This window comes from Myxocyprinus asiaticus, chromosome 10 (assembly GCF_019703515.2).
Source record: "Myxocyprinus asiaticus isolate MX2 ecotype Aquarium Trade chromosome 10, UBuf_Myxa_2, whole genome shotgun sequence".
Lineage (NCBI taxonomy): Eukaryota > Metazoa > Chordata > Actinopteri > Cypriniformes > Catostomidae > Myxocyprinus > Myxocyprinus asiaticus.
In genome coordinates, this window is record NC_059353.1 from 7,781,370 (window position 1) to 7,793,755 (window position 12,386).

The following is a 12,386-nucleotide window of genomic DNA, read 5'->3' on the forward strand; positions in this document are numbered from 1 at the left end:
ATTATTTATTGAGCAAGTTTGTTGTGCACCTCTTATTAGAGAATGCAGTTGTTGATTTTAAGCTCAATTTTCTATATTGGGCACGTGTGCCTCTCCCTTGTGATTGGTGCACTGCGCGTTAAGTATTTGATTTGATAAATGGTGTTCATAAAGAGGACGTTGTGTTTATTATCTACCCTGTAAACTATTTAGTGCTTCTCTTGCAAGAGAAGCAGCAGGATCAACTCTGTAGCTTTGTTATCTCTCTCCCGGTGAGTTGCACGTTTGCTTTTTATGCTTGAACCTGTAGCCAACAGTACCAATATTAATCTGTATACAGTATATTATTAGGTTGAAGTGCGTTGATGTGGTGAGCTTAGTGTATAAGAGCTTTTATCACTGAAGGTAAGTGCTTGTAAGGGACCGTCTGAAAATTCCACCCACAGCACTAAAACGTCCAAGATGTCCAAGTATTCATTCATAAATTAATCCAATTAAAGTGTAAGTTATGCATATAATTTACAATCTTAAGAATGTGTAATTTTTTTTTAATAAGTGTTTAAGACAGAATATGCAAGGCAGTTGCATTGAACACTTGGACACCAGTGATGTATTAGCACAGAATGTGGACTTTTTAAAAAACCTCTTAAGAACCATAAGCCAATATTTAATAAATATTTAATTTAAATTAAATTTTACCCTGCTAAATATTATTATGTAGTCATAATGCATTGATGTTTTGTTTAAATATAATTTGTTTTATCTATTTATTATGATGTGGGGTCACTGAACTCTCAGTAGGACGGAAAATGAGAATACCACTCTTACCATTCTACCACTCCAAAGAACATGTTGGAACCACAGTGTTGTGGATCTTCTCTTCCTTTGATGTAGTTGTTTTTGACTTTTTCTTCGTGATTAATCATCATACCAAAGATGTGATAACAATGGGAGCTATCCTAGGACACTAAAGGTTGCTTATATAACCGCTGATTTATGCAAAAAGTGGGTACCAGAATTGCTTAGTGTGATAAAGCAATAATGTGTTTTTAGTTGTGATGAAACAGTGTCTGAGACATGAGAAGTTTGTTACTAAGTTTATTAATTCAGTTATATCCAAATGACAAAATATGTAAAATGAACTTTTCCAAACAACATTCTTTCAAACACAGCTAAAAATATTGTATATTATTTTTACTACTTTATTACTTTGTCAGCTATAGTTTATAGAGATTTTCAGAAATACTTTTTTTATATATAGAAAAGTACTTTTAAACGGTTACAGGAGAAACTATAAACCCTTTTTAATTAAGTTGTCCTATATATAAAATAGGTGACACATTAAATACATACTAAAGTTTCTTGAGTAATATGGAACACCACACCTATACATGATTATTGAAAATTTTATTTCAATACCATCTGCATTAAAATGGAGTTGGTACTCCCTTTGCTTCTTTAACAACCTCCACTCTTCTGGGAAGGTTTTCCACTGTTGAAACATGGCTATGGGAATTTTCTTTCATTCAGACACAAGAGCATCAATAAGCATGGTTACATGCATGTTCTAACACTGATTATGCTTTAATAAGCTGACAACCTCTGTGGTCATTTAAACGCCTTAAAAGGCTTTCCTTTATCGGGGTAAAGTCATAAATAAACTGATCGAAACAGCTAGATTTTTGCCCATTAAACTAATTTCGTGTTGCATCTAAACATCTTTACCAATGTTCTTACCGGCTTATCCAATATACTAGGGATGGGCACGAGTCAAGTACTCGGAAGTGACAGCAATGATCGATAATGAAAACGATGATCGAAAAAGAAAATGCTTGAAGTGACTTTCGAAATTCAGTTACAACTACCTGACAACTATACACTACGTATCAAAGAGGGGCCTTATTTTTAATTTTGAGATTGATTATGTTGTAATTTTCAGTGGTACCTTGATTGTCAACAGGGACGTCTCATAGCAACCAAACTGATAAACGATGCTGCAGTGCTAATGTTTGTTCTACAGGTTTACGATAATCATAAGAAAGTTTAATCCACTTTTGAACATTTGTCTGTGGGAGTGGTGGTGGTGTAGTGGACTAAAGCACTGAACTGATAAGCAGAAGGTTATTGGTTCAATCCCCACAGCCACCACCATTGTGTCCTTGAGCAAGGCACTTAACTCCAGGTTGCTCCAGGGGGATTGTCCCTGTAATCAGGGCACTGTAAGTCACTTTGGATAAAAGCGTCAGCCAAATGCATAAATGTAAATGTCTCTGCACACGTTTGCTAAACAAGTTTTATTGTCATATAATGTAGAAATTTTGACTCATTAATGCATATTATTTAATAAACGTGAAGGTTTATCATTGACTGTAAATCTCCCCCTGTGCCGACATGCTTGCGTGACACACCTGCATTTCAGCGAAATCAGAGCTGAAGATTTCCGCACGAGTTGTAAGTCCAACATGAAGTGGCGTTCCATTGCAGTTTTCTCAGTGTGAAGAAAACTGCATTTTGTTTACTCGAGTAATACACTCCTTTGTATATTTATTTATTTATGTAAATTAACTTTCAAAATTAAACTGTATGATTTACTATCTAAAATAAAAATGCACGATAGTGTCTTTAATACAGCGAATGCTCAGCTGAAGCTCAAATAACACAAGTATTCCACTGAAACAATGGTAAATTCTGCTCAATATAATGCATTGTACTTAGATTACATTTCATCTGCATCTGGGAGAAACAGTGAGCCAGTTTTGTTTGTGCTTTCCTTATCTTTTATGACTTTTTCGCAGTTTATTATAATGCAGCAACACAATGACATAGTTTCACGTCATCTTGAAATCAGAGACCCTCCTCTTGAAATCCGAACACAAGTGGTCCAGGTATAAACAGCGATGTGTCTCACCTGACCATATGTAATCGGTAAATGCATTTTAATACCAGGTGTGAGCAGGGTCATGAAGTTTATTGTTGGGGATATACCAGGACCACAAATGGGAAACACTGCTCTAGAATATCATTGTATGGCTAGCATTAAGATTTGTATTTATTGAAATTAAGGGGCCTGAAATTAGATGGGGGTATCTACATATTTCTAACCATGCAGTGTAGTTTTGCAAACTACTGATCTTATCAGACAGATGAGTTAGCAGTGGGATCTTCTGGAGAGCAGCTGGGCAGTGCTGAGTCTAATTCAGTAGCAGATATGGACTGACTCAGCTCTCTTAGCGAGCTCTTGGTGAAGTTCAAACACGACCTCTTCACAAGTTTCCGTACCTTCTTGGTTAGCAGTACATATAGGATTGGGTTCACACAGCTATTGAAGAAGGCGAGGCTGGTGGCAAGCGGAAAGCCCACAATGAGCACTGAGTGCAGGTAAGTGGTATGATGCATAGTCAATTCCATCAGGCTAAAGGTGTGAAATGGCACCCAGCACAAGAAGAAGGCGAGGATTACTGCAGAAACCGTTCTGGAGAAGCTGGACAAACGTACAGAGTTTGACTGCTGCATCTTGAAAGCTAATAATATGCCACTTACAGTGATGGTGCAGAATGGAAGGAGGAAGCCCACGGCGGTGCGCAGTGATACCATGGCAATGTGTCTTATTGCCACAATGTGGCCGCTCTTATCGTGGAAGTTATTAAAACACACAATCTTCCCATTATGTTGAATTGTATCTCGGAATATCAGGGTCGGACAGCTTAAACAGCAGGAAGTGATCCAAATCAGTGCACACAGCCACCAGGCCCGCCATATGGTGCGGTACTTTTCCGACCAGTTCAGGTGGACCAGTGAGACGTAGCGATCCAGACTCAAGACAGTCAGAAAGAGCACGCTGGCATACATGTTCATGGTGCAGACAAAGGAGTTTAACTTGCACAATGGCTTTCCGAAGAGCCAATGAAAATCTCGCAGCACATAGTCGATGGAGAACGGCAAGAAAAGCACAAACACAAAGTCGGCAATGGCCAGATTCTGTAGCCAAATGCTGTTCACAGTTCTTTTGCTTTTGAATGCAGTCAACCAGATAACCATTCCATTCCCAATCACACCCAGAGTAAACGCCAGACTGTAGATGATCACTGATATAATGTGAAGAGCTTCTCTCTGAGTATAACCTTCAGTTTTTGACTCCTCCAAATACCCATATTCCATGTATTCATAAGTGTCATTTTCAAAGTCCATGTCCTCTTGGGTCATCATCCTACAGGCAAATGAAAAAAAAAAAAAAAATGAAATAAAAAATCACAAATGAGATTCTTTAATCTCTTTCATCTTGATCTTGATTTAATTTCCTTAATTTTGATGGTTTCTTCTAGACAGCAAAAAAAAAAAAAAAAAAAGAAAGAAAATCAGTAGAAAACAAAACAAAGACTTATGTTTAACCTTCCTGTTGTCTTGAAGGATTGGTTCACCCAAAAATGAATATTCAGTCATTGTTTACTCACCCCTGTGTTGTTATAACCTTATATGACTTTCTTTCATTTTTTTCCTCCCCTTTTTCTACTCAATTTGGAATGCCCAATTCCCAATGCGCTCTAAGTCCTCGTGGTGGCATAGTGACTCGCCTCAATCCGAGTGGTGGAGAATGAATCTCAGTCGCCTCCGCATCTGAGACCGTCAATCCGCGCATCTTATCACGTGGCTTGTTGAGCGCGGTACCGCAGAGACATAGCGCGTGTGGAGGCTTCACACTATTCTCCGCGGCATCCACGCGCCCCACCGAGAGCGAACCACATTATAGCTACCATGAGGAGGTTACCCCATGTGACTCTACCCTCCCTAGCAACCGGGCCAATTTGGTTGCTTAGGAGACCTGACTGGAGTCACTCAGACTTCTGAATAATACTTTTGTTAGTCACTATAAACTGCAATTGTATGACTTCACTGAGCACATAATTTTTTCACAATTTCTCCCTTTGTGTTAACAAAAAGAAAGAAAGTCATATAGGGTTATAACAACACAGGGGTGAGTAAACAATGACTGAATTTTCATTTCTGGGTGAATGTAACAGTTAAAGGTTGGGCAAGGAGGAGGTGGGAACCGGCTGAACAGTCAACATAAACTTATCCGAAGGTGAAAGGCCGCAACTGGTTCTTCCCATACAGGTCAAAATGGACCCATTAAGACAACGGGAAGGAACATTTTGTTTTAAAATATTATTTCTCTTAAATTATTTTTTAGGGTCCAAGCACCTAAGGAAAGTGCAAGTGCTTGTCAGCCATCCATGATTTTTTCAATGGATAATTCCATATGTTTTCCATAATTTTGACATATTTGAAAACAGCAAGGTAAGAAAGAAAGAAAACCATCTGAAATTGTCTAAGGTCACATTGCCCACTCTGTGAATGCCCAGAACAATATGCATAAAATAAAAGTTAAAGCATGAATAACAATAAAGGTAAGCTACACCCTGGTAAAATGGTTCTGAACTGTCATTATTAATTACTGAAAATAGAATGGCATTCGTTTACAAATACAAAACTACTTGTATCTATACTTGGTATCGGCGGATACCTGAAAAATTAGGTACTTGTATCGGTCTTCAAAAATCAGTTCTGGTGCATATCTAGTTCTAAATATTCTATTCTAGGCCTAGTTATGCATTTTACCTCTTGTTAATGTTAATAACATTAGTATTTAACCTAAAAGTATGATACACATTATATTACACATCAAATGCAGGGGGTAAATATTGCCCCATTTACCACAGGGCCTTTTGAATGCTTAATTCTGATCGGTTGAAAGGCGTTTTAAGGTGTGCAATTATTTTTCAGTAAACACACAGCTATGAAGTAGTTCCAGGTTTTGACCGCATAACGGTTCTATATCACTTCGCCAAATAATTTCAGTTATTTCAAAGAGATGTACAGTCTACCACAACAAAATAACAACAACAAAACTTTGGCTAAGAATGACAAACAATGTACACAATATCTGAAATGTATTTTAATATCTGTTGAAAGCACCCTCGCTATCCTTCTCTTTTTCATTCTCTCTCTCTCTCTCTCTCTCTCTCTCTCTCTCTCTCTCTCTCTCTCTCTCTCTCTCTCTCTCTCTCTCTCTCTCACACACACACACACACACACACACACACACACACGCGTTGGTGTAGCTATCCTTATGAAAACTCTCCATAGACATAATGATTTTTATACTGTATGAACTGTCGTGCTTTACTGGTTGTTTAGATCAGTGTTACTATCAGAAATAATTAATAATTATTTCTGTAGTTATTAATTAATATTTAAATTAATTAATTGAATCTAACTCATTAAAACCTCAAATGGGACTCCAGTAAATGTAGTGTGCTACGTTTAGGAGCAAGTTTGTTTATTAGCATTTTCTTTGATAATTATTAATTATTAAAATCAATAGAACATTGATGAGAATCAATGTTAGCTTTTTTAAATCATTTAAATCAACAATTATCAAAGATAATCGTTAATTGTTAACATCGATGAAACATTAATTAAAATTAACACTAGCTTATTGATCATTCAAATTCAATCATCAAAGATAATTATCAATTATCAAAAATCAATAGAATATTAATAAGGATTAACATTGACGGGGCACCAGCCTGAAATCAGGGAGTAATAACCAAATAGTAAAACAGTCTCAGTATTAGATTGTTTTCTTAGGAAAATCGACATCCGAAGAATATCGATTTTCAGGAAAAAAACAATGAATGAAGGTTTGAATCCGAGCACTGACATACCGTCAGCATGACACAGGTGTATGCAAAACAAACCAAAACACTTCTCTTTGTAATATAAACAAAGTTTATTTATGCAGTAATGTCAATTAATAATTAATACAATGCAGTCAATAAACTTCCGAATTACAACTACAAACTAAACAGTGATATGGTTAGATATGGAAATAAAAATAATTCTATAACACATAGGGGGTGTGTGTGTGTGACAGTGTGTGTGTGACTGTGTGTGTAAGGAGGGACGCGCACAAAATAGCGGACGTGACTCTTGTGGAGAGTATGTCACGCGAGACTTCCGGCCAGGGAATATGACCGCGAATGGGGGCGGAGATGGCATCTACCAATTACTGCGTATATCCGCTTGTACGATAGCTTAGGGACAAAGCTGGGCTTTAGCATTTAAGCTATCTACGAGCCAAAATGTGTGCCAGAATGTTTGTGAGGGGTTGCGTGCCTGCGTGCGTGTGTGTGTGTGTGTGTGTGTGTGTGTGTGTAATTAGTACGAGAGAGAGAGAGAAGTGACAGCCCTAAAGCTGATTTCGCGATCGTGGGAGAGAAAGCAGCTGTTTAGTTCATCGCTCAGAGATGCGGTGGACGGCTCGTAAACAGTCCCGTGTTATTTGACTCTTTAATGGATGAACTCAGTTTCTGTCTCACCCGCGATGGCGAAATTGCACAATCCAATTTGGTTGGACCACAATACAGCAAAACAAATTTGTGATAATTAATACCCTGAGTATTAATAATGAGTGGACATGGCGGTCCGTAAACTGTACAAGCAAAAACCTTGAAACACAAGAATAACACGCTATAATATTCTATCTCTGCCCAGACGTAAACCTCTTACTTGAATCGCATGAGGACACAGGTACAATGTGCTTTCCTCCGTCCTTTAACTCTGACCCGGTTCCTTGAGTCTCGGGTGATGACGGGAGGCTGTTTCCTCGCTCTGTCGGCGGGCGGCACGGCTGTTGATTCTTGGCGGGCTGGCGGAGAACTCAGAAATGTCGACTTGATTGAAGATGGAAGAGAAATCTTTAATCTCTTCACTTCTGTAGGCAAACGGATGAAGATGCGAATTGCTCGGCGGTCTCCTTCGGATCCGGTAGAGTGTTCGGATGAACACAGAGTAATCTCAACTCGTCCAGCGAGATGGAGATTGTATGGCTACAGTTTCAAGTTGGACATTACTTCCTTGTGCCACGAGGTTGCACCTGAGAGCAGCAAAAAGAGCTACATCTATATTTGGTGAACAAAGTTGCTGGAAGTGAATTCTGGAAGCATTTCAGAAGTATTTCAACTCCTGATGATGTCATGTTTGAGGGACGTTCTGTTGTGTGCCTCATCCAATAGGAGTTGAGAGTTCGATCCTTTAGTGAGCAAGTCTTCATGGATTTGTAGTCTGTTTTGGACTCCCTTTGTTTGATTTTGGCGCGATTTTTATCAGTAAGATTTACGACTTTGAAGGTGGGGGCTTGAGTTAGGTTTTTACAACTTTATTAGGCCTGCCTTTGTCTTCTATCTGAATACATGAGGCCCAACAGAACTATAGATTCTATCCCCTAACCCTACCCCAAAACCTAACCCTCACAAAAAACTTTCTGCATTTTTACATAAAGAAAACAAACAAACAGAGTTTAGTATGTTTTTTTAAGCGATTTGAATTATGAGGACACTTGAAATGTCCTCATAAACCATTTATAGCATAATACCCTTGTAATTACCAGTTTGTAACGTAAAAAATGTCCTCATACACCACCCAAACCCGCCCACACACACTCACAGACATACATATGCACACACATAGACACTCACGAGCAACACACAGAGCCTTGATGTCAACAAACCCCTTACCCCATAATACATGACCTAATAATTTGACTTAAAACAATTTAGCAACTGAGAGCTACATACAAGAATAGCATTGCTACGACCCTGCTACTAAGAAGTATATTAGCTGTTAAATGAACAGCTTGATGATTTTAAGCAATGTTACTGATGAACACAGCAGACACTGGTAATCTCACACATGCCTGAGCACTCGTGCTCTCTCTCTCTCTCTCTCTCTCTCTCTCATGCACACACACTCACACACACACACACACACACACACACACACACACACACACACACAAACACAAATGTGCACAAACACACACACGCACACACACATACTACCTTGTTACTCTTGTAAGGGCTTGAAAGCAGCCCAAACTGCATTCAAAGTGACGCTTTCAAACTAGCAACAAAGGCTCTGGCTATATCAAAGCTAGTCACCGAATCCATAGCATAAGAGAGTAGTTCTACTCATTAGAGTGATTTAGGGATGTAAATCTGAAAATGTATCTTGATAATAATCCTGAAAAATGTCTTGATGTGTGGTAACCGTGGTATAAGCATAATAATTGACTCCCGCTGGTTGATTTATTGAAAAATCCACTTCGCATCATGGCTGCATTACCACCTCGGGGTGCGCATTATTAAAGCAATATCACACAAGCAAGAGTGCTGTATGTCCAGCTATCAGCACAGCTGTGATTCAACTGTAGGCATGAGGCCGCAGGTAATCACAGCCGTGATGATAAATGGTCAATACAGCATGATCGCAAAAGTATGATATTCAGTATTGTTTCAGTTATGATATTCATAACAGTTCAACAAACAAGTAAATAAATAAGTAGGAGAAAACTAAGGACTGTCCCAAAAAAATGCTCTTGTGTGTGGAATTACTTTCTTACGCCACAGGATCTGCCGTTGCTAGTTCGAAAGAAAGTCAAAGCCTCTTTTACTAATTCAAAAATCACACTTTAGAAATAGTAATGACAGCTTGGGCTGTTTCTAACAAGTTATTGAAGAAACAAGGGCATGTGTGTGTTTGTGTGTATGTATGAGAGAGAGAGAAAGAGAGAGAGAGTGAGTGACTGAGTGTGTGATTCCGATCATGGAGTGATGCTGCCATAAGTGCATCTGAATTATCCTGTGAGTATTTCAGTTACATTCAAGTGTTTTGTTGTTGTAGAGAAAACATCACTTTTAATTATCCTGTCTCTTAGATTTTATTCTCTGACATTGACCCCAGTAATCTCACATAAAAATCTGATATTTTAATACTTACTCAAACATTTCTCATCAAATTCTTCCCAGAGCAAATGGCTATGCCATCCACATAAATTACATGGCTCTATACTTTTAGTGTACTAATAATTGTCTCACTCACTTCATTTTTCCCCACTAAGAAATACTTGAAACATTACTGAGATATAAAATATGCACAGAGTTGCAACTCAACTGTTGTGTAAGACTCATTACAAAGTATCTACTTTATGTCTAGTAAAGGAAAATATTGAACTTGATATTATTATGATATTTTCTCTAAGTTGGCCAAGATTGAATCTGAGCAACTACTGTCAAGCAAAATGTGAAAGACATTTCAAAGTTACAGAATGGATTACCTGACAGTGTGGTGCAGATTGCAAATACTGTTCTGCAAAATATTCCTGGGTTGATTTTAAAACTAAAAGATTTGTGATATCCCTCCTGGGTGTTTTCTTGTTATTGTTCAAGGAGTAGAACTGGAATGAGAGAGAGAGAGAGAGAGAGAGAGAGAGAGAGAAGGGGTGAGAGAGAAGGGGTGAGAGAGGTGAAGAAAGAGAGGCAGGAATGATAAGAAAGGATACGAACTGGGCCTGGCCCTTCCACACGCAAAAACACACACTTCTGTTCCTTCAAAGATCCTGTGTTTTGTTTTCTGTACCCTCAGGAGACCTCAGGTCTGGTTTCTGTGGTCAGTTCGTTTTGCCAGCATGTGCAAAGAGGTATTTTATAATTCAGCTCTGTCACAAACTCACAACCCTCTCACTCAACAAGAATGCATCACTGCATGATCTTTCCATGTGTGCTTCCAAATTAATTTATGATCCTAATGAGTGAGGATATTGGGGAGTACGATTATTCCATTTCTGGAAATACAACAGTTGTTCAATATTGAGCTGTCATCCATCGCATGTTTAAATTATAGTGTATTGAGCAACATTTTAAATTATACTGTCTGTAATTATGTCACTTCATCACAGAATCCAAAAATGAACAATAAGGACATGTTTTCCATTCTTAATAATAAGTTTCATTTAAAAAAAAATACAGCCCAAATGTCAAAGGAAAACCTTTTAAGCTTCCACAAAGAAATTTTTATAGTTCACTAGAAAACATACAAAATAAGGTCCACTGAAGAATCTTATGAGTGTAAAAAATAATGCACTTTATAGTGTGTCTTTATAGTGACCGTTGACTTACAAATAACGGTTCACAAGGTTAACAGTTTGCACAATGATGGGCCTAAAGCAAAGAAAAAAAGTTATTGTATCCATAACTGCAACAGAATACGAGGCATACCTTGTTTGTTAGGGAGGATGTTGTTGTAGTCCGTATGTGCAGTCAGAGTCGCAACCCCCAAATGTTATGCAAATGTTTCTGACCCAGCCGGGCGAAAGTTGTTATAACTCTTTGAGTCTCGTCTTATAACACGGACTATCGCTGGTGAAGAATTCACGCCTTCCCAAGAGCTAGTAAAAGTGAATGAAGTCGATGGTAAGGAGAGGCTTACACGTCCACACCATCCTCCCTCCCTCCCACCTCTCTCTCTCTCTCTCTCTCTCTCTCTCTCTCTCACTCTCTCACACACACACACAACTCTGCACTGAACAGAGTTTAAAAAAATAAAAACAACACTCACTCCTGATATAACGATGATTGTTTAATCGTTGTCACCACATGTTACAATGACCATCATCTTATACTTTTCTTGACCTCTGGCTTCCGTACAACCAGTGTTAGGTGTAATCTGATTACAAAGTAATTAGTTACTGTAATCTACTTACTTTTTTGGTAAAAAAACAAAAACAAAACATTTTAAATTCCTGTAATTAGATTACAGTTTCTGACTAAGTTGATTTAATTAGGGCCCAAGCACTGAAAGTCCAGTGGCCCTATTGTTCTTCTAAGGATTATTATTAGGGCCCAACCACTGAAAGTGCGGAGACCCTTTTGTTCTTCTAAGGATTATTATTCAGGCCCAACCACTGAAAGTGCGGAGGCCCTATTGTTCTTCAAAGGATTATTATTATTATTAGGGCCTAAGCACTGAAAGTGCAGATGCCCTGTTGTTTTTCTAAGGAGTATAATTAGTGCCCAAGCTCTGAAAGTATGGAGACCCTATTGTTCTTCTAAGGATTATTAGGGTCCAAGCACTTAAAGTGCGAAGACCCTATTGTTTTTCTAAGGATTATTAAGGCCCTAGCACTGAAAGTGCAGAGGCCATATTATTGTTCTAAGGATTATAATTAGGGTCCAAACACTGAAAGTGTGGAGACCCTATTGTTCTTCTAAGGATTATTATTATTAGGGCCCAATCACGGAAAGTGCAGAGGCCCTATTGTTCTTCTAACAGTTGTTCAATACTAAGCTGTCATCACATGTTAAAGTTATAGTGTGTTGAGCAACATTTTAAATTATACTGTCTGTAATTATGTCACTTCATCACAGAATCCAAAAATGAACAATAAGGGCATGTTTTCCATTCTTAAAAATAAGTTTCAATTAAAAAAAAAATACAGCCCAAATGTCAAAGGAAAACCTTTTAAACTTCCACAAAGAATTGTTTATTGTTCACTAGAAAACTTACAAAAA

The 12,386-nt window shown here is 38.1% G+C and overlaps 1 protein-coding gene across 1 annotated transcript; it reads right to left on the reverse strand.

The window, feature by feature from the left end:
* Window positions 1-1,061: 1,061 nt before the first annotated feature.
* Window positions 1,062-11,299, reverse strand: LOC127447271 (chemerin-like receptor 2). The gene is made up of 2 exons (XM_051709042.1): window positions 11,094-11,299; window positions 1,062-4,186 (listed from the first exon to the last, which is right to left on the reverse strand). The coding sequence occupies exon 2, from the start codon at window positions 4,183-4,185 to the stop codon at window positions 3,115-3,117; it is 1,071 nt and encodes a 356-aa protein (XP_051565002.1). The 5' UTR covers window position 4,186; window positions 11,094-11,299; the 3' UTR covers window positions 1,062-3,114.
* Window positions 11,300-12,386: the final 1,087 nt, after the last annotated feature.